We start from the raw sequence: 27,310 nt of genomic DNA, 5'->3' as shown, positions 1-27,310 counted from the left end.
TCAACAATTCGGTGCAAAATTGCCGGCGTGGGGGTAGACGCCGTTGTGGACACGGGAGCCAGCGCCACGATCATCAGCCCCGTGATCCTTAATTCGAGTGCAGACGGCTGGGGTAAAATCCAGCGTCTGGAAAATCATAGTTTGCAGTTGGCTACCGGGGTAACGGCCCCGATCATAGGGCGTGGTTTTGTAACCCTTAAGTTGGGGTCGGTAAAGCAAGAGATAGAGGTTTGGGTGGCGGAGGTGTGCGACCCATGCTTAATAGGGTTGGATTTGTTGACTGCCAGCGGTTGTAAAATCGACTTGAGCCGGGGGATCCTGCAATGGGGAGTGGAAGAGTTACCATTGGAGGGGGTGAGCACGGCCGAGAGGGTGGAGCTGGAGGCTCCTGAGGCCGTGACCATCCCTCCGGGGGCCGAGGCAGTAGTGCCGGCCCGATGGTCAGCTCGCCCGACATGGCAGGAATCCTGCGGCCTGGTCAAACCGGTGGCAGCGCTATCCATACCTGGTTTAATCGTGGGCCGTACCCTCGTAAAAACGGACGGGCCGGTGGTCTGGCCGTCCGAGTAATTAACATTAGTACAGAACCACGCACTATAGTGAGGGGCACGAAGGTAGCTGGCTGCACCCCAGTTAGAGAAGTCGCGTCAGTGAGGGGCGAGAACGTCCAGCCGAGCCGGCCCCAGGGGTAGCCTTCAATAAGTTCTAGGAATTGGCCCGATCCCATTTGCGAGATGGTAAATCGTAGTAGTGTAGAGTTGGGAGGTACCCAGAGGGAGGCCTTACACACACTGGTTGGGTCCCATTTGGACCTCTTCTCCTTGTCCACCGAGGATATTGGACGTACGGGCCTGGTGAAACATCAGATCCACACCGGTGAGGCCCGGCCTATTCGTCAGGCCGCCCGACGGCTCCCTTGGAGCAAGAGGGTGGAAGCTGACGAGCAGGTTGAAAAAATGCTCGACGCAGGCGTGATCGAGCCCTCGGGAAGTCCTTGGATGTCACCTGTTGTGCTGGTCAAAAAGAAGGATGGGACCACGCGGTTCTGCGTGGACTATCGCCAGCTAAACAACGTGACACTCAAGGACTCATATCCCCTGCCAAGGATTGATGACACCCTCGATGCCGTTGCGGGCTCAAATTGGTTTTCAACTTTGGACCTCAAGAGTGGGTATTGGCAGGTGGAGATGGATCGGACAGGGAAGGAGAAAACGGCCTTTTCCACAGGTAAGGGGCTGTATCAGTTCACTGTGATGCCGTTTGGTTTGTGTAACGCCCCCGCCACCTTTGAGCGATTAATGGAACATGTACATAGGCGGCATGCCATGGCAATCATGCCTGGTATACCTGGATGACGTCCTAGTACATGCCAAGACCTTCCCCCAGGCGTTAGCTAATTTGGACCAGGTGTTCGGGTGCCTCAGACAGTCAGGGTTGAAGCTGAACCCGAGTAAGTGCACCTTGTTTGCAAGAGAGGTGGCCTATCTAGGTCACGTGATCGGCCGCGAGGGGGTAAAAACGGACCCAGACAAAATTAAAGCGGTGGAGGAGTGGCCCGCACCACGTACCATCAAAGAGGTGCGGGGATTTTTGGGACTCTGCTCCTACTACCACGTTTTGTGGCGAAATTTGCGGAGTTGGCCCGTCCCCTCCACCGGCTTACGGAGAAGGGGACGAGATTTAATTGGACACGGGAGTGCCACGAGGCCTTCCAAAAATTGAAGGGGTGTCTAACATCCGCACCCCTTCTAGCTTACCCCACTAGTGACGGGACATTTACCCTGGACACGGATGCGAGCCAGGAAGGATTGGGCGCAGTTTTGTCTCAGACACAGAAGGGCGTGGAGAGAGTGATTGGTTACTATAGTCGGGCCTTAAGTAGGCCCGAGCGAAATTATTGTGTCACTCGCAAAGAGTTATTGGCTATGCTGGCTGCCATGAACCATTTCCACCCTTACCTGTACGGGCGGAAATTTTCGGTTCGAACTGACCATTCCTCCCTGCAATGGCTCCTTCGGTTCAAGGAACCGGAGGGCCAATTGCAAGGTGGTTAGAAAAGTTGCAGCAGTATGATTTCAATGTGACCCATAGGGCTGGGAAGGCCCATGGTAATGCGGACGCACTCTCTCGGTGTCCTTGTCTGGGGGAAAACTGCAAATTTTGTGCAAGACACGAGGAGAGGGAACAATTGGGCGATTCTGCCCCGATTCTCGTCGTCCGGGCAACCCGGGTGAGAGGGCCAATTTTGCCACTAACCGCGGATGAGGAATTTGGAGATTTGGCTTGGAGCACGGCCCAGCAGGAGGATCCTGTCCTGGGACCGGTGTTCAATTGGGTCAAATTGGGGCAAAGACCAAAGGGGGAAGAGGTCACCCCCCTCGGGGTGCAAACAAAGGCGTATTGGGCTCAGTGGCAGACCCTGGAGTTGAAAGGCAACATCTTATATCGCAAGTGGGTGGAGGTTCCCTCTGATAGAACTTCCTGAATGGTGATAGTCCCTGACAAATTCAAGAACGTCATCTTACAACAGGTGCATGGTACCCGCTCCGGCGGCCATTTGGGCAGGACAAAGACAATATCTCGGGTCCGCCGGAGGTTCTATTGGGTGAATATGGGGCGCGACATACAGGACTGGTGTCGGAGATGCGACGCCTGTTTTGCCAAAAAGGGACCAGCACGGAGGATGAGGACCCCCCTTCAATTACACCAGGTGGGGGCCCCCCTTGAGCGGGTGGCTATGGATATTCTAGGACCCGCACCCGCCAAGGTAATAAGTATATCCTCGTTGTAATGGACTATTTCACCAAGTGGCCGGAGGCCTATGCCCTCCCCAACCAAGAAGCAGGGGTGGTAGCACAGGCCTTCGTGGAAGGATTTTTTTTTTTTTTTTTTTTTTTTTTTTTTTTTTTTTTTTTGTATACAATATCGAGGCTCGTGAAAGAGCGAACATTAATCACACAGAAAGACAAACCGACACATAAAACATATAACATAGGGAGCGGTAGACAAGATGGGGAGAGAGGGGGAAGGACACAAACACAACATTTGAGAGCAGGGACCGAGAGACATGGAGACATCGAGAGATCTGAGAGAGGGCGAGGGCTTTGGGGGGGGGGGGGCGTGGGAAGGGGGCAGTGGGAGAGGTATAAAACATATGGACACTGCCAGGACTTCCAGGAAAGAAGTTGGAATTTCAAACAAGGTGGATCTGGGGTGAATTAGCGGGGGTAGAAAAGATCAAGGTTTTGGATGGGGGAAGATAAGAGATGGTGGTGAACGGCTGTTTTAAAGACCTGGAGGGAGGAGTGGGATTGAAGGGAGTGAGGGAGTTTGTTCCAGAGGCGGGAGAAAAGAGGAATGAAAGAGTGAAGGTGAGCGGAGAGCCGAGATTTCGGCAGTTTAACCATCAGAGGGTTGCTGGCAGATCTTGTGCGACCTGTAGGAATATTTGGGGGACAGAGCACAGAGAGAGCTGGGGGTGCAAGGCCGGAGAGGAGTCGGTAGAAGACAGAAAGACCCTTTGTATGTCGGCACGGGATTCCACAGGAGCTGCACACCGATCAGGGACGAAATTTTGAGAGCCAATTATTAAAAGATGTGTGCAGACTCCTGTCAATTCGGAAGACCAGGACCACGCCCTTGCGGCCACAATCTGACGGGATGGTGGAAAGGTTCAATCGAACATTGATCCAACAACTGGCATTGTTCACCACCACCCGTCAGGATGACTGGGACGAACATCTCCCGTACCTGTTGATGGCCTACCGAACTAGCCAGCACGGGGCCACCGCATGCAGTCCAGCGTTGCTTATGTATGGGCGGGAGTTACGGGCTCCTGCCGACTTGCTATGCGGTCCCGTGCCAGACACCACGGATACACCGCCGAGGGAGGGTTACGCACGTCACCTGGAGGAAGGCATGGAGCGGGTCCATGCCTTCACCCGCCGCCAGCTCCATCTGGCGGGGGCCAAGATGAAGCGTAGGTACGACGACCGGAGCCAGGGGAGTCAATACGCTCCGGGGATGAAGATTTGGTTCTTTAATCCCCGGAGGCGGAAGGGCAGGTGCCCAAAACTCACCTCCCCCTGGCAAGGCCCAGGAGTCGTCCTGTCGCAAATCTGTGACGTGGTCATTAAGATCAAAATGGGGCCACGGGCCCCCCCTCGGATCGTCCATGCCAACCGGATAAGACCTTATGCCGGCGAGCAGGTGCCCTCATGGATCGCCTCGGCTCTAGATGCCTCGGCAGGACCCAGTACCTCTTGCGACGGGGGCTCGTAGCGTCAGAGGAATGGGGGGAGTGGGTAGTGAGTGAGTTTTTAGGTAGTGAGAGATGCCCGATGTGGTGGGATGGCAACTCTGTCATCCCTCACGCGGGGGCAAAGGAGCACTAGTCTTATGGGGTTTATGGCAGTGAAAACTAGCCCGGGAGGGTTAGGATATAATGTGTAGGGATCTAGAGAAGATGCCCTTAGGTAACGTTAAGATTAGGTAGTGACTGATACCTGTAGTGGGGACGCAGGGAGATTAGAGTGGATGATAATGACGTGGTATGTGCTTAGTTTAAAGGGAAGACGGGGAGCACTAAGTTAGCAGGGCAACAGGTAGATTAGATGATGCCGTGTGTATGGTGAACAGGTGTGATTGCACAGGTGTGCAACTGAACAGGTGTATGGAGCAGTGTTTGAGTGAGTGATGGTGATGAGTATTGTGCTGACCAAATGGTCCAGGAAGGAAGGAGGGTGCAGGTGGCACCAGGGGTGATTGCACAGGTGTGCAACTGCAGGTGAATGGAGAATGGTTGTGTGAAATACATGGAGTGTGGAATACATGGAGTGTGGAATATATGGAGTATGGGAATGGATGGTCGTGGAGTGGGTATGGTGGAAACTGGAGTGGAGTGGATGGTGCAAAGGTGTGAATGGGGGAAGGATGGACCCCATCACGAATACCCGGGGCGGGTAGTGTAAGTTTTAGGTAGAGGGTACAGGTAAATTGTGGTTGGATATTGGCATCTGTGGTGCGGGTGAAAGAATGGTATTTGGATGGGTGCATTAGTGTTGTGGAAATGGCTGGGCGTGTAGCCTGTTAGTGTGTGTAGTTGGTTTGGGCACTCCACCACTGTGAGGATGTCGGCCAGGTGAGGCCGCAGGTGGGCTCTGGGAGCCGGTAGAGTTGTTGTGGATGGGGCCCGAGGATCCGGAGGACGGACCCGGGTAGCCTAGTGCCAGAGGGCACCGAGGGGTGACAGAGCCAGGAGGGGCCTTCCCCAGTTAGATAGGTTAGGTAAGGAGCAGGTAAGCTCGGGTGGCAACTGCAGTGGTGGAGGTGTGCAGGTGGGTAGACCTGCTGGGAGAGCTACACGACCCAGCCCGGAAATTGTGCAAGGGCACCGGGAGATGAATCGGGGGAGTGAGACCCCAAATTGAGAAGCACCACAGTTTGGTCAATGGGAATTGGTTTTTAGAACCCATAGTGTAAGTTGGCCAATGGATTGGCAGAGAAAGACCCTGGGTAGTGTAAAGTGTGTTAATGTCATTTAGAAAGTAGTTAGGATGAAAGTCTCCTCGCACCATCTACATCCACTCACCTGAGGTGACGTAACTCCACACCATGCCATGTTTTATTATTTTTATTGTGCAAATGTTTGGATTGTGAGACGCATCATGACGTGGGTGCGACATTGTGCTTGATGTTCCATCTCTGCCTCCTTATGAGGATTGATGATGAATTGGGTGATGGCAAATTTTGGATAGGGGGATTGTGGAGACGAATTTGGTATCGGGGAAATATGGGGAAGACGTGACATTAGTGACGAATTTGTAAATGTGTAGATTTTTGTAAATATGGGGTAAGGGCAAGGGTAGAGTAGGTGACAGGGGGGGTGACGTACGGTAGGGACGAGTTTTCTCACTTCGCTCTCCGTACGCACTTTGCCTTGCATTGCCTTGATTGATGTGTACCCTGTGACCTTACCCCTCGCTCATCTGTCTCTTCCCCCCTTTGTCTCCCACATGAGGACCTGTGCGCCACTGGGCGCCGAGGGAAGCGTGCGTGAGTCCGCCATTGTGCGCCCGGAACTCCCAGAACCAGCTGTCTGCATCGATGCACCACATTATGGACCACATGTCTGTGGCCGAGCACCACTTATGGACCCCATGGGTTGGGGCATGGCCCCTCTGCTGGAACCGGCCATGAAGGCCCGAAATCTTGCTGGCGGACCTTGATCACAGGGCACCGATGCCCCACAGGTGAACCACACTAGTCGGCCCTGTGGGCCATAAATAAAATAAATAAAAATGGACACGTTGGGTGCATTTTATTAATCCAAATAGGCCGCCAGCAAAGGAAGATGACAACACCAGGAAAATAATAATAGCCAGCAGAGGGAGCCAAAGAGCAAGAGACCACCTGCAGGGTTAGGGGTTGTTGTTTTTATTTTTATTCATGAACAATGATGACTGTGCACCGATTGGTGCTTGAGGGTGTTTTGGTGCGTTTATGGGTGCTTTCAGGGTGCATTGATGCAGAGCAGACTGTCTCTCCCCCCCAAAAGAACAATCACAGGTCCTGGGTTGCGTTTTGTAAATAAAGTAACGTCAGTGTAAATAATGCTCCCCACCGTCAGTGTATAGTTTGAAGACCATTCCGCAATTTGGTTAGCTGTGGGCGTGAGTCTGTTAGGTAGGGTGCAATGGAGCAGCGGGACATATTTATTTATGTTTTAAAACTGTCGCACTCAGGGTCAGGTTAAAAGTAGAGGGAACTACACCTACGTGTCACACTAAGTTAAAGTTATAGGCCCGGGCTGTGCCTCAGAGAAGGAGGGTGCAGTGTTGCGGATATGAGGATTGTGTTTTTTTTATTGTGTTGTATTGTATAGTAAATTGTTGTAAATATCACCCTCTGTAAAATGTAATGATTCCTTGTAAATACCTCCATAGTGTAAAGGTCAAAGGGCGTCCCATAATTAGTCCATAAAGCATACACGTCAGCCAATCATAGATTTCCCCCTGGTTGATAGTTATATCTTTATTATGTGTATTAGGGTAAGGCCTCGTCTCCCATTAAGATGACACTCCATTGCACCGAGTGAAATAGGTAGATTCCTTTCATTCCCCATTCCCACTCCCAAAACTTTCATTGCCAAGCCTCGATTGCCAATTACATCCCCTCCAAAACCACCATTGAACATGTGCTCGGGTCGGGGAAGAGGGGCGTGCCCGCCCGTCGTCATCAAGGGCGGAGCCAGAGGGTCGCGCGACCAACCAGGGCCGAGGTGAGCACACCGATGGGCGTGTCCTGAAGGCCGGCGGCTTGATCGCCGGAGGCGCTATTAAGGCGCGCGCGCAAGAAGCAAAGGAGTTGTCGGTGGTGAGGAAGTGGTCGGTGGTGAGGAGTGATTAGACCAAGAGAGAGAAAGAGTGGTTGGAACAATAAAAGAGGAGATCCAGGGAAGCACAAAGCCTGCGTAAGATATCCAGGGAAGCAAAAAGCCTGCGTAAGATATCCAGGGAAGCACAATGCCTGCTATTCGTCGCCTTGTTCGCCAAAGTTGGACCAAGCAAGAGAGTTGGGCAAGAAGCAGGCACGTTGTTCAGTTGTGTGGTTGAGTCAGACGAGTCCTGGCAAAGTGCGCGACGTCCACCGCAGCAGCAGCAGCAGCGGCAGCCACAGCAGCAACAACACTCAACAGCCGCTTGGGGCCTGGACGGCGGTTTTGAGCAGGGCTGCGAAGGAACGGCGGCTGCTAAACGCGCCGATCGTGCTGCCGGACCCCTTGGACCTTCCTCTCCCTCCAGCCATCCACCTCCTGCCTTTCCATCCTCTTGTGTACGTGAGTTTGTTTTGTTTGTTCTGTTCTGGGTATTAATTAACCTGTTTAGATAAGCTAGCGATTTTCACTGTGTCTCTAATATCTTCTGTATATTATTTTCTTATCTTTCCTTCTCCTTGGTTTTTTTGAGCTTGTAAATAGCAAATAAATTATATTCGTATTTCCAACCTTTTTGTCTGCTTCTTCTTCACATCCGTGTCGCCTTAGTCTTTTCCCTATTGAATATCTGTGGCGCGATCCGGCCAACGTTCGGGAATCGGGTTAGTCGGGGTAACTGTACGACCGCGGGGCCATCCGCTCGGCAAACACAACATCTTATCCGCGGGCCGTTACTATATATATATATATATATATATATATATATATATATATATATATATATATGTATATATATGTATATATATATATATTGTTACAGACGCGGTTTTAGATGTTAGTTTACCGAGCGGTTTGGTATTACCGCGTCCGCACAGGTACTCCCCGATTAGAACCCTATCCCGCCCGATTCCACTCGAACGTTGGCCAAATCGCGCTACGCTAAATCAATGAAGGAAAGGACACAACGGCTGGGATTAATGTAACGACACAAGGGGTACAGTTCTCAAGACCTCCGGAGGAGGATATAATTGGTGATGCAGAAACGGGTAGATTACACGGTAAGAGGTAAAGCACAGCAAGATGGGCACTTAGACACAGTCTTATCTTATTCCCGACAGACCACAGACAAACGGGACAAGACTGACTTACACGGGGATTGATGGCAGGGAAGGGCAGGCAGTCGATAGCTCAAGGTGCACCTTGGCTCAGGGGCAGAATCGACCCGGTCCGGTCCAGAGATGCGGGGAGGTATTTCTCAGCGCTAGGAGGTGGCGTCCTTTCTTCTCCAAGCTGAGGCGCATCTGACGTCACCTCCGTCTTCCTGCACATGCCCAGCGGGGAGTGACACGCCCTCGGCTCGTTAGCTCCGCCCCAGATGGAATCGGTCCGCCGCTTCTTATTGGGTGCGGGGGGTTACCGGGCTCCGCCCTTGACGAGGAGCTGACAGCGAGCCCCTGCGTGGTAACCCCGTCGGAGCACATGTTCAATGGCGGCTAACCAAGCCGGAGTGAGGACGCACAGTCCCCGCGCCGCCGCCGCTGTTGTTGTAGTTGTTGTTGTACCATGAGGAAGAGCTGCGGGGAGGTATTGGGAGGTCCTAAACTTTCTAACGGTGCCATACAATCACATTCTGGTGCAACGAAGAGTCAGAATTAATGGAAACGAGTCCTTAACTGACATAGACTAAGAATAACTAGCAAGATGTCCTATAGTTGTCTACGTGAGATGCGGTGAACCTGGGTGCGACATTTAATGGGGGAAATAGGGGAAGGTCGGTTCTACAGAGTGTTGTTTACAGACAATGGGACTAGGGAATGGGGGATTGGGGATAGTTGGGGAGTATTGGGGAAATAGGGGAATATTTACAAGCGGATATGGATGGAGGCCAAATCCCATATCCGCAACAATAGATATATATATATATATATATATATATATATATATATATATATATATATATATATATATATATATATATATATATATATATATACACAGTCACGTGAAAAAGTAAGTACACCGACCCCATGTAAAGTTTTGACTTTTTCAACATATTTCAACATACAGCTATTTGATCTTCATTTCAACAATATTGATAGATAAAGGTGATAAAATATAACAAATATCATGAAACATTTACATTTTGTAGTCCATTGTATAATTAAAAAAAAAAAAAATTTTTTTATTTTTTTTGTATACAAGATCGAGGCTCGTGAAAGAGCGAACATTAATCACACAGAAAGACAAACAGACACATAAAACAAATAACATCAGGAGCGGTAGACAAGATGGGGAGAGAGGGGGAAGGACACAAACACAACATTTGAGAGCAGGGACCGAGGGACATGGAGACATCGAGAGATCTGTGGGAGGGAGAGGGCTTTGGGGGGGAGGCATGTGAAGGGGGGGGGGGGTGGGAGAGGTATAAACATAAGGACACTGCCAGGATTTCCAGGAAAGAAGTTGGAATTTCAAACAAGGTGGATCTGGGGTGAATTAGTGGGGGTAGAAAAGATCAAGGTTTTGGATGGGGGAAGATAAGAGATGGTGGTGAACAGCTGTTTTAAAGACCTGGAGGTAGGAGAGGGATTGAAGGGAGTGTGGGAGTTTGTTCCAGAGGCGGGAGAAAAGAGGAATGAAAGAGTGAAGGTGAGCAGAGAGCCGAGATTTCGGCAGTTTAACCATCAGAGGGTTGCTGGCAGATCTTGTGCGACCTGTAGGAATATTTGGGGGACAGAGCACAGAGAGAGCTGGGGGAGTAAGGCCGGAGAGGAGTCGGTAGAAGACAGAAAGACCACCTACCTGCCTGCGGTGAGTAAGTGAAAGGCCCTCAGAGATAGCTTCATCGCGGGAGATTCCAATTCCAATTGTATAATTTAAATAAACATAAATGCAAATTTCGCATGTGGAAAAAGTAAGTACACCCCATGAAATGTTTTTTAAAATCTTTTTGACATATGTGGACATATTGTTATGTCGATGTGGTGGTGATATATAGAGCAGATACATCTGAATAGGTAACGTGGTTTGTCTGTCGCGGTAAGGAATCTGACCTTGTAATAAGTTCATGGGTAGGTGTTTTGTCGGTAAGATGTGTACTTGTGAAACTACCAGGAGGTTCTCGTGTTAAGTAGAGTTAGGGACGAAAGAGTAGCGCCCTTATGTGTCTCACCTGGTCAGCCAAACCTTTGTCCCTTTTGGCACCGCAACCACATAGACATTCCGACAGGTCCTTAGCGAAACACTAAATAACGCCCTTCCCTGACATCACTGTGAAAGAGAACCGGCAAAAGGAAACCAGGCCGGGACACCGCCGATAATGGCTGCCGCCACCTTGAACAAAAAACAATGAAAAATTGACTTTGCAATAATTTATTGAACAAAAAATTAACAGAGATGCCATTTCCTTCTGTGGAAAAAGTAAGTACACCCTTGGCTCTAATAGGTGGTATTGCCCCCTTTGGCAGAAACAACCTCAAGTAGGTGTTTCTTATAACTGTCTACCACTCTCTGACATCAACTGGGAGAAATTTTTGCCCACTCCTCCATGCAGAATTCTTTCAGCTGTGCGATGTTTGAGGGGTTTCTTGCATGCACAGCTCGTTTCAAATCCCCCCACAACATCTCGATGGGATTTAGATCCGGGCTTTGACTTGGCCATTCCAGAACCCTCCATTTCTTTCTTTTCAGCCATTCCTTGGTGGATTTACTGGTATGTTTAGGGTCATTGTCATGTTGCAAGGTCTACCTTCGGTTGAGCTTCAACTTCCTGACAGATGGCCTCACATTATCCTCAAGCACCCTCTGGTACAATGAAGAATTCATAGTGGATTCTATGATGGTGAGCTGCCCAGGCCCTGATGCAGCAAAGCTGCCCCAAACCATAATATTTCCACCACCATGCTTTACAGTTGGTATCAGGTTCTTGTGGTCAAATGCTGTCTTTGGTTTTCGCCAAACATGTCTTCTGGTACTATGGCCAAATAGCTCCACCTTTGACTCATCTGTCCAGAGCACATTGTTCCAGAAGTGCTGGTCTTTGCCTAGGTGTTCATTGGCAAACTTTAGTGTTGCCCTGATGTTTTTTCTGGACAGCAAAGGTTTCCTCCTGGCACACCTCCCATGTAGATCAAAATTGTGCAGCCTCTTTCCAATGGTAGATGGTGCACTTTGACATCAACAGTGGCAAGAGCTACCTGTAGGTCCCGTGATGACATTCTGGGGTTATTAGAGACTTCTTTCAGCATCTTGCGGTCTGCTCTCGGGCTGAACTTGCTGGGGCGGCCTGGCCTGAACAAGTTGGCAGTTGTTTGGAATCTTCTCCACTTGTAGATGATCTTCTGGACAGTCGAATGATTGATTTCAAATTGTTTGGAGATCTTTTTAAATCCCTGCCCATACTCGTAGGCATCTATAACCTTCTTTCTGAAGGCCTCAGAGAGCTCTTTTGATCTAGGCATGGTGACACTGCACACTTCAACAAGGATCAAACCAAACTAAATGTCTGAAGTTTAAATGAGACAGGTTCCTCCAAGATCCTCTCTAATGATGTTCTAATCATTTGCACCTAAGCTGGTGCACCTGATTCTAATTTTAGGTATTTGAAGTCGTGATAAATGTAGGGGTGTACTTACTTTTTCCACATGCGAAATTTGCATTTATGTTTATTTAAATTATACAATGGACTACAAAATGATATTTGTTATATTATATCAACTTTATCTCTCAATATTGTTGAAATGAAGATCAAATAGCTGTATGTTGAAATATGTTGAAAAAGTCAAAACTTTACATGGGGTGTACTTACTTTTTCACGTGACTGTATATATGTTGGGCTTCACTTTATCGGAAAGGAGAGAAAGACAAAGTTAGAGCGACAATGGTTTAATGATATCAATTACGAACACAATTGTGGAGCAAGGCTTAGCAGGGTAAAGCTCTACACAGAGCAGTTCACCACCAAGACACTCACTGAAAATCCAGTAAATGATCATTTCTTATATAGGAAAAAATCAGATAAAAGTCTCTGCTGAAGACAAAGGAAAAATGGGCTCTAGAGACCCCTGCCATGGTCCATTCCTGCAGAGGGCCAAACTTAGAATGCAAAGATGTGGGAATAAGATAGGTTTGACCTTCTCAGGCCCTTGTCTAAACAAATCAGGCCTGGGCAAGGCTAAAGGAAGCGTTCTCACAATAGAGTCCAGTTGTTTACACTTGGCAAAAAAGCATTAATAGTGGGTTAAAAGATTGAGTACATACAAATCAAAGGATATATTATGAGATCCTACTCTATTCAAGGTTAACAATACTCTTAACTTGAAGGCAACAGGAATTATATGATAAATCATTCACATTTGTAAAGGAAATAACTTGTCAACATGTTTTCCCTGCACGTCGGTTGTGGGTTCTTATCTCAATCTGGCACATGCTTAAAGAGCTCTCCATGGCTAGTTCTCTAAGCCGAGAAAAACATGTTTTTCAGCTGCCAAATCCAGCTGTGTTAAAAGCAAGCCACAGTAAAGACATAATATAATTATATATATATTTTCAAATGTTCTGATCACATGGTGCGCATAGGGTCTAAACCCCATGACCGATATCACCTCCCTTTTGTCTTTACGACAACACCTCGAAAAGACAATGTATAAACCCCAGCAGGCCAGTGCCCCCCAGTCACATGCCAGGCGCGCAATGCGTCACGCATGCTCTGGGAGGGAAACCGGCCCCTGGTTGTGGCTGTCCGACATTTAACGCATATTGTTAACCATAATTTGCGACGAAGACCCCTGGTTCGGAGATAGCTGAGGCCCGGCCGGGTTCCAAGCCCACCCTTCCCTCGGCGTAGGTGCGACTCAGTCGCCGGCCTAATGAGGGGCGCTCCTTATGCAGGTGCAATCCTCGCGAATCAGGGCAAACAATCGACGTCCAATGCCATCAAGCCTTGTACATGTGATTGTTCTGCGGGAGAGAAGGTGGCACATTCGTTATCACAAATCTCCATCTCTGAATCAGCGTCTGTATTCATAGTGTCGGGTGCCTTGCACTGAGGTGACCCCAAATTGCATGCTTCAGGTGGTGAAGGTGGTGGTGAAGGTGGTTATCCCGGATATCCCGGATATGTGTTTGCCAATCGCTCCTCACTACTTGCATAATAGCAATAGCTCTTAAAGGAACCTACACTACTAAAATCAAAGGAATCCCAATGGAGAGAACTAAAGTCATAGTCTTCATCAGAATCCCACGCATCGGCATGCTCATTGGAGCCATGCCAGGCATCGTAGACCTCCAAAGCCTCATCCTCTTGCCATGAAACGTCCAGGACGTCAACCCAATTGTGGGCGTCCGAATCTTGCCATGAGATGATAGAGTTGGCCGGTTCACCGAGGGCCTTTGGATCCTTCCCATGTAGTGAGAGAAACATCTTGGTAGCAGCGGGTGATGTGGACCATCCTGTGAAACATTTCTCACACAAATCATGATTAGGGATTTCATTATAACCAGGGTGAGTACGATTCCCACGATTATGGCCAGGCCTGTCAACAGCCATTTTACAATGATTCCCGTCCATCCTCGGAACCAGGCTGCTATTCCGGACCATACATTATTGGCCTCTTCCCTCCCCCTTCGGCTATCCATTAGATCCTGGGTAGCGGCCTTAAGCCGGGTGATTGAGGCATCTATTCCTTCCGAGTGATCCGGGATGTAAGTACAGCATTTTCCATCGATTACCCCACATACTCCTCCCTTTTCTGCCAACAACATATCTAACGCCACGCGATTCTGCATCACCATAGTTCGCATGTGTACTAATTCGTCTTCTACTTGTAGTTCTGCGATTCGGGTTTCGTTTCCAATTCGTTCCAGTACTAAGGCAAGGCTATCTATTCGCCAGCTATTCATAGTTACTCCCGCCTGGGGAAAAAATGCTCCTAGCAGAACCTGCCACCAACGTCCATCCAATTTTACTGTCCCATCCGGGTTCCAAAGAGAGAATCGTTTATTCCTCTCGTGGATATGGGTATACCCTGTTTCGTTAAAATGGTCGACCAAGTTTACCTTGGGGAAGATGGACCCTAGATAACAAGTCCATCCCCAATTTTCGGGCAGGTATGGATATGCCTTGTTCCCGCAAATAAACATTACTCCATGGGGTGGGATAAGGGCAGAGGCCATGCATTTACTAATTTTGAAACGAGTGTCGTTTGGTGCTCCCCAAGACACTGTTAGCCTCATTACATTATGGTGGGCCTGGTCATCTATCGTTATTCTAAGGGTTCCTCCCTTTTGTTGCGCTGTTGCACTGGGCGGCAGATTGTCGGATGGCAGGGTGTGGGTGCATTCCGAGGTTCCCATCTGGACGTGTCCCTTTCCTATAAGACACAGCCGTCCCCTTTGCTCCGTCACCCAGACTGGGTCTGGTGTTTTGTCTAACAAAGCCTGCTTAATGGGTGGGGTATATTGAAACTCACGGGAACACACTGCTGGGTGTTTTGGGCCTACCAGCTCCAAGGTTGTGGTCAGACATGGAGTACGTAAGGGTCCTGAACACATATCTCGTAGGGACAGGGGCAGTACTACCATATCTATTCCTGTAGTACTGGTGTGGGGAAAATGCATACACATCCAACAACGTGATCGGTTTTGTACCTTTGCCATTGCGCGGGTCACTGTCCAATACGTGTTTTCCTTTGGCTTTTTCTTACTTTCTATCCGTGGGTATGGTGTCAGTACATGCGAGACGCATGGTGGCTTGTAGGAGTAGGGGAAGCTATGTGAAGTCATAAATTCACATTGTAATATCAGGGTGGTGTTGCTGTCCAGTAACGCGTGCGTGGTTAAATTGTTCGAGCCTTTTCCCCATTTGTAACCTGCTCTGGCCATGGCTACTATTGGTGTAATGCCTTTCCGTGGTGCTTCCTTCCTACGAGTGAGGGCAGCAAAACCTGACTTCCTCCCATCTGGGTCTATGTGTACGGCCCTCCACATTATCCACATCCATACGTTACCCTTTACGGGGCAGCAGGGTATGTTTATCCTCTGACCCCAGGTAATGCTCTGCCGGTGGACCTGAGACTCGGGGTCTAGGGGGGTCGGGTTTGTGCTGGCAAGGTATATTAAACTAAGTATGATCGCCACCCCTAGCAGGCGGTGGAGCCGCATCCTCGATCTGTGGTGGTCCGTTTATGGTGTTGGTGGCTGTGGGTATGGCCAACTTACAATGCGTGGCATGTACCCAGGACGACTTGCCCTCACAAAACACCGCTGTTGGTGTGGTCAGGAGAACCTGGAACGGTCCCGTCCACCTTGGTTCCAGCGCAGTCTTACGGGTGAAATGCTTCACCAGCACGTAATCTCCTGCCTTGAAGGTGTGGATAGGCTTGCTCGTTGGCTCCGGCAGGGCCTCCCGAACTCGTTCGTGTATGCTGCGCGCCACATGGGACAGACCTATGCAAAATTTTAAAAGCATGTCATCCATGATAGGTAATTCAAGTGCCGCCATATCCACTGGCGTGGATACCGGCAAGCTCATGGGCCGACCCATCAGTATCTCGTGCGGAGAGAGACCAGTGGTGCGCCCTGGGGTGGAACGCACGCTCATTAACGCTAGCGGAAGGGCCTCCGGCCACTTGAGGCCTGTCTCGGCGCAAATCATGGCCAACTTACCTTTCAGTGTGCCGTTCGTTCGTTCTACAAGTCCCGCTGATTGGGGGTGGTAAACGCAGTGGAACGATTGTATTACCCCCAAGGCTTTTAACACGGCCTTGATGACGTCCCCTGTAAAGTGCCCGCCCTGGTCGGATGACACTTTCTGCGGGACGCCGAACCGACATATGAAGTGCCGCAAAAGGCACTTGGCCACCGTTGTAGCGTCAGCCTTGACGCATGGGTAGGCCTCCACCCATTTGGTGAACATGTCCACCACTACCAGCACATGTTTAAAGGATATACAAGGCGGCAAATTGAAAAAATCGAACTGGATATGACAGAACGGCCCAACTGGAGGAGCATGGCCCCCGTTGTGGCGGTGCCTGGGGGGAGCCCCCCTATTATGATGTTGGCATATGGCGCATGAGCAACAGACCATGGTAACCACAGCCGAAAGGCCTGGCGCTGCCCAGGTGGAAAGAATCTGCCTCATCACCCCCCTATGGCATACATGGCCATTTTGATGAGCCATGCGTGCCAACCATGGCAATAAAGCGCGTGGTACCACGGGTTTGTTGTTAATTTTCCACATCTGTCCTTCCGCGGGGCGCTGAGCTCCCAATTTAATCCAATCTTGATGTTCTACGTTCGAGGCCGCGGCTTGTAATTGCATTACATCGGTTCCTGTAGGTGCGGGTGTCGGGACGTCCGCCTTGGCGCCCTGTTTGCGCATAACTACTGGCATATTGTACCCAACCTGTTGGTTTGCCACTTGTCCTGCTGCCTCGTCGGCTCGGGCGTTTCCGCACGCCACTGCGTCGTCTGTACGCTGGTGACATCGGCATTTAACTACAGCTATTTCGCGTGGTAGCATAATACTATGAAGCAGATTTCGCACTAAGTCTCCATTTTTGATGAGTGCTCCCGCCTAAGTGAGGAACCCTCTCATCTTCCATATGGCCACTTTATCGTGCACCACTCCGTGCGCGTACGCCGAGTCAGTATAAATAGTGACTGCCTTTCCCTCGCTTACTTCGCACGCCCTTGTGAGCGTGTCCAGTTCGGCCTGCTGTGCTGACCAGGTGGGCGGAAGGCGGCCGCTTTCGACCGTCTCCATATCCGAGCATACTGCATACCGGTATAACAGGGATCCGTCCCATGCCCGTTTGGCTGATCCATCGACGTAATAGGTGTGGTCGGCTTCTTGTAGTGGAGTGTCCTGCAAATCAGGCCTTACAGTCGATATGAATTGGACCACGTCTGTACAAACGTGCGGGTCCCCTTCCTCCTCTGTTGGCAAAAGCGTCGCTGGGTTAAGAATAGTGCACCGCTTCACCGTTACATTAGGTGCCATAATCAATGCAGTTTCGTATTGCATCAGCCGAGTGGCTGTAAGGTGCTGTGTGTTTCGCTGCTGCAGTAGCGTATGAACGCAATGCGGTACCTGTAAAAGGACCGCATGTCCCATCACTATGTCAGCCGTCCGTTCGACCGCGTATCGGGCAGCCGCCACGGCTTGTAAGCACAGCGGAAAGCCTTGTTCTACCGCATCAAGCTTTTTGCTGAAATAGGCTACCAGACGTTCCTTATCTCCATGGGTCTGACCCCCAGGTCTGACCCCCAGAAATCTCCACCTCACCCCCAGGAATACCTCTGGCTACGGCTTCCCCTTCGCTCCCACCTCTTGTTCATATGTGTGTTGTACCGTCCACCAAACAGTGATGACTCCATCTACATCTCGCCGTCTGATGATATGGACCAACTTCTATCTACTCATCCCAACTCTCTCTTCCTCATATGTGGTGATTTCAACTGTCATCATGCCAGTTGGCTGGGTGTGGGTACCTCTCTCACCAGCCATGGCTCCTCAGCAAAGGACTTCTGCGATTCACTGGGACTGACACAATCTGTCAATTTCCCGACCCGGATCTCAGTAAACGGAACATCTTCTCTTCTGGACTTGGTTATGACTAACTTCCCTGAAAATGTCTGCTGCTATTCTTCTGCTCCGATCGGATCATCTGATCATGTCTTTGTTAAAGTGGACATCTCTCTGACCATCCTCAGGGAGCCTGCTCAGCGTCGACGAGTCTGGAATTTCACTCAGGCCAACTGGCACGGTCTTCAAGCAGCCATCAATCATCTGGACTGGTCTCCCATCTCTACCACCTCTGACATCAACTCATCCTGGGAATTCTTCCAAAGTAAATTGCTCTCTCTCATGCACAGATTTATCCCATCTCGTCTTCAGTTGTCATACCCTTCCTCCCGTCCATGGTACACGGAATCCTGTGGTGAGGCTGTTGCCCAGAAACAACTTGCCTTCGTCTCCTGGAAAGCAAATCCAACGGAAGGAAATCTCATTTCCTTTCACAAAGCCCGAAACAAGTGTGTGTCCACCCTCAGGAGAGCCAGGAAACAATATCTCTCCATTCTCAAGACCGAACTCTCTTATCTGTCTCCCTCTTCCAAATCCTGGTGGCGTCTGGTCAAATCCGTTTCTGGTGTTTGTTCCCCCTCCATCCCCTCCCTTACCTCAAACGGCTACACAGCTGACTCCGCACGTGAAAAAGCTGAATGCCTCAACTCTGTGTTTGCCTCTAAATCTTGTGTCCCAAACCCATCCCTCTCTGTACCCACCATACCCAGTCGTACCCTGCTGCTCCTGGACTCCGTGTCCTTTCCTCCTGACAAGGTGGAAAAGTTTCTGTCAACCCTCGACTCTGATTCTGCAACTGGACCCGACGGCATCAGCCCACGGGTCCTAAAATCCTGCTCTGCTGCTCTATCTCACCCTCTCTCTGTTCTCTTCACCCTCTCTTTTGCTCAAGGTCAACTGCCATCTGCTTTGAAATCAGCCAACATCACCGCTTTGCACAAAAAAGGTGCAAAAACAGATCCTAGCAACTACAGACCAATCAGCCTTCTCCCAATTATCAGCAAAGTCATGGAATCCATCATTGCTTCGGATATGAAATCTTTCCTCTTCTCCAATGGCTTGATCTCTGATCATCAATTTGGTTTCAGACCAGGTCACTCTACTCTGGACATGCTGCTTCTGCTGTCTCAACAATGGATGGAGGTCCTCAATGCCAAACAGGAAATTAGAGCTGTCTCCCTCGACATATCACGTGCCTTCGACACGGTCTGGCACCCCGTTCTGCTCACCAAACTCTCCTCCTTTGGTATCCATGGAAATCTCCACGCATGGCTGGCGGACTTCCTCTCTAGTCGTCGTCAACGTGTGGCCCTGAATGGGTTTCTCTCACCTCCTCTTCCTGTTCAGGCTGGAGTTCCCCAAGGCAGTGTTCTGGGCCCCGTGCTTTTTCTGGTCTTCATCAATGATCTCTCTTACTCTCTCGAAAATCCTCTCTGTCTCTTTGCTGATGACTCCACTCTCTGCCGCTCCATTCCTCTTCCCTCAGATCGGCAGTCTGCTGCCTCCTCACTCTCTGAAGACCTGGACAAAATCACAGACTGGTCAAACAAGTGGAACATGTCTTTCAATCCTGACAAATCTCACACTCTTACTATGTCTCTCCGAAAAGATCGACTGGACAACCCTCCCATCTACTTTCTCAACAATCCTCTCCAAGAAGTTCTGTCGCTCAAGATTTTGGGTCTCACTATCTGCCATGATCTTTCTTGGGAAAACCACATTTCCAAGCTGGCCTCCAAAGCCAGTCGCCAACTGGGCATCCTCCGTCGTGCGAAGTCCTTCCTCGGCACACCTGAGCTCCTCACCACATACAAGGCTTTCATCCGCAGCTCAATGGAATACTGTTCTCCCCTATGGGCCGGTGCTCCTGCCTCACACCTAGCTCAGCTTCACGCTGTTGAAACCAAAGCTTTCAGAATTATTGGAATCTCCCGCGATGAAGCTATCTCTGAGGGCCTTTCACTCACTCACCGCAGGCAGGTTGGTGGTTTTTCTGTCTTCTACCGACTCCTCTCCGGCCTTGCACCCCCAGCTCTCTCTCTGTGCTCTGTCCCCCAAATATTCCTACAGGTCGCACAAGATCTGCCAGCAACCCTCTGATGGTTAAACTGCCGAAATCTCGGCTCTCTGCTCACCTTCACTCTTTCATTCCTCTTTTCTCCCGCCTCTGGAACAAACTCCCTCACTCCCTTCAATCCCACTCCTCCCTCCAGGTCTTTAAAACAGCTGTTCACCACCATCTCTTATCTTCCCCCATCCAAAACCTTGATCTTTTCTACCCCCGCTAATTCACCCCAGATCCACCTTGTTTGAAATTCCAACTTCTTTCCTGGAAGTCCTGGCAGTGTCCATATGTTTTATACCTCTCCCACCGCCCCCTTCCCATGCCCCCCCCCCCAAAGCCCTCGCCCTCTCTCAGATCTCTCGATGTCTCCATGTCTCTCGGTCCCTGCTCTCAAATGTTGTGTTTGTGTCCTCCCCCCTCTCTCCCCATCTTGTCTACCGCTCCCGATGTTATATGTTTTATGTGTCGGTTTGTCTTTCTGTGTGGTTAATGTTCGCTCTTTCACGAGCCTCGATCTTGTATACAAAAAAAAAAAAAAAAAAAAAAAAAATTGTGCGAATCCCCCTACTGCGTGGGTGAAAAGCATGAAGGGCTTCTTATAGTCGGGAAGGCCCAAAGTTGGGGCCGTTACCAAGGCTCGTTTGAGCCCTTCGTAGCAGCGAATGCGATCTTCGGTCCAATCCACCATCCGTGGCTGGTCGTTTTTCGTCGCCTCATACAGAGGTTTAGCTAGTAACGCATAGTCAATTATCCATGTGCGACAGTACCCTGCCATTCCCAAAAATTGCAACACCTCCCTTTGTGTGCGAGGTAACAGGGCTTCCATGATGGCAGTAACCAGGCTCGCGTCGAGCTCGCGTTTCCCGTGCGAAATCGCACGTCCCAAATACGTCACTATTTCCCGCACAAACTGCAATTTCTTCTGGCCTACCGTGTGGCCTTTCTCGGCCAGCGCATTTAATAGCGCTAGTGAATCCGTCTCGCAAGCTGCCTTGGATGGAGAGCAGATCAGTAAGTCGTCGATGTACTGCAACAGTACCGAGCCGCCTACCAACTGGATGTCCGCGAGGTCGCGATGCAGCGCCCGTGAAAACAAGGTGGGGCTATCTGCGAAACCCTGCGGAAGCACTGTCCAGGTGAACTGTCGCCCTCTAAATGTGAAAGCGAAGAGGTACTGGGATTCTGGAGCTATTGGTACCGAAAAGAAGGCGGAACACAAATCTATGACTGTAAAATGTGTGGCTTCCGGCGGAATGGAAGTCATGAGAACTTCCGCATTTGGTACAACCAGGTGAATGCCCTGAATTATTTTGTTAATTTCCCGCAAATCTTGCACGAATCGCCATTTTCCTGTCATTGGTTTTGGCACTGGAAAAACTGGGGTGTTACATGGACTGTTGGCCTCGATTATTATCCCCTGCTGTACGAGTGATTCTATCACTGGAAAAATGCCTACGTCGGCCTCATGCCGAAGTGGGTACTGCCGAATGTGTGGTAAAGGTAACCCTTCTTTAATCGGAATCACCAGGGGGGGTGCGTCCCTAATGCGGCCCACCTCGTTCTCGTGTTGCGCCCATAGTGACGGGGTGACGGTGTCGAGCAACCCATTGGAGTCCCCTGGGGTAGTGGGGATCGCTCTAACCATGTGTGCCGCTTTGGGTGGTAATTCCACCATCTCAAATTTGACTCGTCTTTCCTGTGGTGCCAAATCGATCACGAACCCTTCATTGTTGTCCAACACATGGACCGTTCGGTGTTCAACATCGTATCGACACTTTACTGGCGTTCTTCGCAGCCGGCCCATCATCCATCCAATGCTCTCAGGTGGCCATCCCCTGGCGGTGCTAAGGGTAACATGCGCTACCACCCCATCGGGGTACTTAGCCTTTGTTCTCTGGCGCGGCGACAAGGTTACTGCAATTCCGATTCCCTCTCGGCCAATCCATATGTGTGATAATTGGAGGTCAGAAGTTTTCCCGATTGCTTCCGCAGCCATGTCTAACTAGTAATCATCGCTCCCAGTCGCGTCGTAACATGCGGTGCAGTGCGGCGGGTCGTATTTCAACTTTGTAGCTATGTGGTGTACTTCTAGCCAATAGCGAATTTCTTGTGTCTTCGCTCCGACCATGTCGATCACATGGGTCCATGTTGCTAAAGCCCCCTCCTCCAACCGCCACCAATACACGTTGGGGCCGGCTCGCTGTAATGCCATCATTAACAAATCTCGGTTCGATTCTCCTACGTCGACGTATACGCCTTCCTCGGTACACGCTATATTGCATCCCAATCGGCAGAGCAAATCCCTTCCTAGTAAATTAGTTGGGGCAGTGGTGGTCATGAGAAATGCATGCTTAGCTTCTAACGGTCCGAGCATCACTCGGGCTTCCTTTGATACGGGGAGAGCTTCTAATTTTCCCGAAACGGCCTGGATCTGGACGCTCTGGTGTGTGGGTTTCAAAGTAGGTAATTGTCCCTTATTTATGGTACTGCGGGTCGCCCCCGTATCCACCAGAAAATCTAGTGGCTGTCCATTTACATCTAAGGTCAAGGTCGGTTCTTCATCTGGGGTCATCGTTATCAATGGACATTCCTTTGGTGGTCCGCATTCGTCCCGTCAATAGGTGTTTCCATACAGCGGCCCTTGCTGTCCCGGGGGCCCTCGTAGTCCCCTTGGGCAATTTGGACAATTCCCTCTCCAGTGGCCCATCTGCCCACATTCGAAGCATGCCCCTTTCCCTAGAGGCCCCTGTCCTGGAACCCCCTGTTGGCTTGGCCTTCGCCCCCCTCTGTAGGGAGGTGGGGGCCCTTGCCCTCCCCTCGGAATCTGTAGGCCTGGGGCATGAGGCTCGTATGGCACACCCGAATTGGGGGGAGCCCATGGGGTGGGGCCCATATTAGAGGGTCCCCATTGCGGTGCCCATCCTGTCATGGGTGTTTGCGGCGGCCAGTAGCCTGGCGGGGGACCTGGCGCAGGATATGGTGGAGCGGCCCATTGGGGTTGGGGTGGTCCCCAAATCTGGTTCCCTGGCCCGCTAGGCCCTTGTGGCCCCTTTGGTACTTGCATTACGGCTGCCTGTAGTGTCAGAGCGGGTGTCTCATCGTCACTCGGCCCACTCTCACTATCACTTCCCATTATTTCTGCCCCTTTTTGTTTCCTCTTGCTCCCCTTTGTTCTCTTCGATTGTTGCTGGGCCAATTTTTCCCTTACCAACATCTGCAACATTTCCTCCTTGATTTCCTTCTTTTCCTCCAAGGAGGAGCCTGGGCATTGTTCCAGTTTCACACATAATTCATTGGTTTCCATTCCCTTCCAACCGAAAAGGACGGCATGCACTTGTTTTTTCAGCACTGGCCGGAGCCCTTCTACTAGATAATTGTTCACCAGGGGAGCGGGTAGGTCCCCGATTTGGATTAACCCAAGTCCACCCCATCGAGCTATTGCTTTTTCTATTCTCTCTCGAAAGTCGCCGACAGTTTCTCCTGCCTTTTGTTTTATGTTCCCAATTTTTCCCCAATCTGGTCCTCCAGGCGGCGCTAGCTCGTGGTCAATGCTTGTCAACAGTAGGGCCTTTAAGGTGGCCCACTGTTGCTGGCCCATTGGGGCCGGTAATGCCCCGGCGGCCTGGGGATCGTCGGCTGGCCAAGCCGCTCGAATTTTGGCCCGTTCCCAAATTCTTGGTGGCAGTACTGACACTCCCAAATGACATATATCTCTTCAATCAGCGTCCCCTTGGAGAAACAACTGCGCCATGAGTGAGACTATTCCTGTAGGATGATCAAGTAGTAGGTCCTTAACCCTATTTTTCATTGCGGTTAAATCCGTCTCTTTCCATGGCACCCGTTCCCTTACTACGACGCCGTTCGCATTGATTCCCACGCATCGCACGGGGAACGCCCTTTTCACTTCTGTCGCACGTTCCACCAGTGCCTGATACTCCACTAGTGAAGGGTATAATTTCCAATCTGGACCTATCGGAGGTGGGAATCCCGGGGTGTCAGTGCCACTATCTCCATCGTCCTCGACCTGAGGGGCTGATGGTTGTGGGGGTTTTTGAGTTTGGGGGGGTCGCCCATTCATTTCCCCTACAGCGCCCTGGTCTCGGGATGCATGTGCCTTAGATCCTGGGACTGGACCAAGGCCTTGGGAGGGATAGGGAACGGGGATTTCACCTTCCTCATCCGGTTCCTCCTCACCGGAGTTCATCCGGGCTACCATTAGCTTCTGGCTCGACTGCGCCACAAGCGCCTTCATCTGTTTATCCTGTTTCTTTCGTCCCTGTTTTCGCTCATCCTGGTATTTTCCCAACTCCCCTCGCAAACTCGCTTGTCTGGAGGCTGCTTGTCTGGAGGCTGCTCGTCTCTTCAAGGCTTCTTCCTTCCACCAACCATATACTTTCTACGAGTCTGGTGGGAGACTCTTCTTTTTCTTCTCCAGGGCATCTAAAGCCCCATATAGCACTTCCAACTTGTCTAATGCAAATGACCCTTCTTCTGGCCAAGGCGTACTCCGACCCTTGGTTAACGCAGCCCATGCTTTGCCCAGTTGCAAAGCGGCATACCCATGTTCTCTTTTCATATAAAACGCCGGGCTGTTCTTTAAAGGTTCTCCCTCTTTTTCTACCTTATTACCAATCGTCCTTCCTTCCTTGGGCTAATCCCTCCTGGTAGTTCTGAGATCGGGTCGCCACCCGATCTTCACCACCCCTTTATCTTAACTCAGTACCCATGCCGGGGTATTTCTTAATACCTATTATCACCCACGCCGGGGTATACCTGATGGGTTATCCCTCCTTAACCTCGGGCGCCCTCTATAACTGATTCGTTAACCCACTGGCGCTCCGCTTAAATTTGGTTCGGAATACACGCTCAGGTACAGTCGACAGAGGCCCCCCACATCCAAAAGAAGGGAAGAGGCTTTCCAATTTAGGTGTGCAAAATTTTTTCTTACCTCAGCCCAATTGTTGCTGGCTGGCCTGGCCTGCTCCCGACCTGAGGAGTGAGGAGCCACCTCGAACCTGCACGCTGGATGTATCCCACTTCTGACACCAATTCTGTTGGGCTTCACTTTATAGGAAAGGAGAGAAAGACAAAGTTAGAGCGACAATGGTTTAATGATATCAATTACGAACACAATTGTGGAGCAAGGCTTAGCAGGGTAAAGCTCTACACAGAGCAGTTCACCACCAAGACACTCACTGAAAATCCAGTAAATGATCATTTCTTATATAGGCAAAAAATCAGATAAAAGTCTCCGCTGAAGACAAAGGAAAATTGGGCTCTAGAGACCCCTACCATGGTCCCTTCCTGCAGAGGGCCAAACTTTGAATGCAAAGATGTGGGAATAAGATAGGTTTGACCTTCTCAGGCCCTTATCGAAACAAATCAGGCCTGGGCAAGGCTAAAGGAAGCGTTCTCACAATAGAGTCCAGTTGTTTACACTTGGCAAAAAAGCATTAATAGTGGGTTAAAAGATTGAGTACATACAAATCAAAGGATATATTATGAGATCCTACTCTATTCAAGGTTAACAATACTCTTAACTTGAAGGCTACAGGAATTATATGGTAAATCATTCACATTTGTAAAGGAAATAACTTGTCAACATGTTTTCCCTGCACGTCGGTTGTGGGTTCTTATCTCAATCTGGCACATGCTTAAAGAGCTCTCCAAGGCTAGTTCTCCAAGCCGAGAAAAACATGTTTTTCAGCTGCCAAATCCAGCTGTGTTAAAAGCAAGCCACAGTAAAGACATAATTATATATATATTTTCAAATGTTCTGATCACATGGTGCATAGGGTCTAAACCCCATGACCGACATATATACATACATACATACATACATACATACATACATACATATTGTCGCGCGACTCCCCCTCGGTTAAGACCGGGGAAATCACGAATGGCAATCGAGCGTTAATTAGGCGACAATCAATGGCGGATTTCCAATGCACGCAGGGAGGAAGAAGGGGAAGAAGAAGCGGGAATTTACCTGACGGTCCGCGCGGTCTTCAACCTGCGAAAAGTAACTCACAAAAACGACGGATTTATGGTACAAAAATAAACACGGCTTTATTGCCGGACCCCGATACAAGGAAACGCGCCGGTAAATAAATAATATTCTTAAATCGGGACGACCCACACCTCACTTCAAATACAAGCACAGGGGAAGAATTAATCAAATCAATCGTTGTGTTCTGTGGGTGCGGGCTTATCTCCGTCTAGCTGAGGTGTGTCAGGGTTCGTCAGGTATCGTCGGCTCCAAGCGCACAAGCCCGCCGCAGCTCAGATGTTGGTGGGAAGTAGGCCTCGTTACGCCCCCGTAAGCATGCTGCTGGGCCAACGTACGCCGCTGCACGGCAAGCCTTGCGTCCCTGCGCGATCCCTCGCGAGGTCCCGTGCGTGGATGCAGGGTAAGAGGATCGTCAACGCTCCAACGTCTTTCAACGTCCAACAAGCAAGGGTCCAACGGAAAGAGAAGGCAAGAAGGAAAGAGAGGTCCGGGCAGGAAGGAATCCAAAGACGAGAATAAGGAAATGTCGGCCAGCGAGTGGTTTTACTGGCCGTCTCGTGATGTCAGCTCTCTTCCCCTCCAACCAGTGCGTCGCTTCTTGCTAGTCTTTTGCACCCTCCTCTCTGATTGGCCGAGTGCTTCGCGCCTTTTGTGTTAGGTCATCGGTCGGTGGCCAATCAGTGTGACACATCCTTCACCTTCCTTACTCTGCCAATCAGCAACCTGCTTATTACTCGCCCCTCTCCCGGCAATCAAGAGTCCTTCTGGGCGTGGCTCTCGGCCCGCCTGCTCGATGTTTCATTGCCATGGTGTAATACTGCACGGCCGCTTCCGGTCTGTTCTTCCGTAAGTTATTGTGGCGGAGGGGGTATTTAATTAGCATGGTGCTAATGGGCCTAACTACTGTCTATGAGTGCATTGCCATACGGATCACTGGATAGATCACGTTTGACACACAGGGGAATTAGCATAATCCCTACTCTACTTATCACACGATCATCATTGTATGATCACAGGTATGCACTTAATCTGACAAACCACCGAAACAGATCCCTGACTGACTGTACATCGAAATGGTTCTTCTTCTTCACGACATCGGAGCACCTACCTATGCAGATCTACCTGGATCTATATATGTCCCAAAATCCATAACACAGCCCCCTCCCCACACCCCCCCCCCCCCTCTGGAACCGGAGCACCTGCTAGGTTCAC

General features: G+C 50.2%; 1 protein-coding gene across 1 annotated transcript in view; it reads right to left on the bottom strand.

Annotated features, from left to right (window-relative positions):
* The window catches only part of LOC137419195 (uncharacterized), a 112,673-nt gene extending 90,943 nt beyond the window's left edge, over positions 1 to 21,730 (bottom strand). Inside the window, exon 1 of the mRNA XM_078771848.1 lies at positions 20,853 to 21,730. Coding sequence (XP_078627974.1) covers positions 20,853 to 21,730 — 878 coding nt within the window. The remainder of the gene's footprint in view (positions 1 to 20,852) is intronic.
* Between the last annotated feature and the right edge of the window lie 5,580 nt (positions 21,731 to 27,310).

Source organism: Myxine glutinosa, chromosome 1 (assembly GCF_964187855.1).
Source record: "Myxine glutinosa chromosome 1, kmMyxGlut1.1, whole genome shotgun sequence".
Classification (NCBI taxonomy): domain Eukaryota; kingdom Metazoa; phylum Chordata; class Myxini; order Myxiniformes; family Myxinidae; genus Myxine; species Myxine glutinosa.
This window is presented reverse-complemented; position numbering and strand designations above follow the sequence as displayed.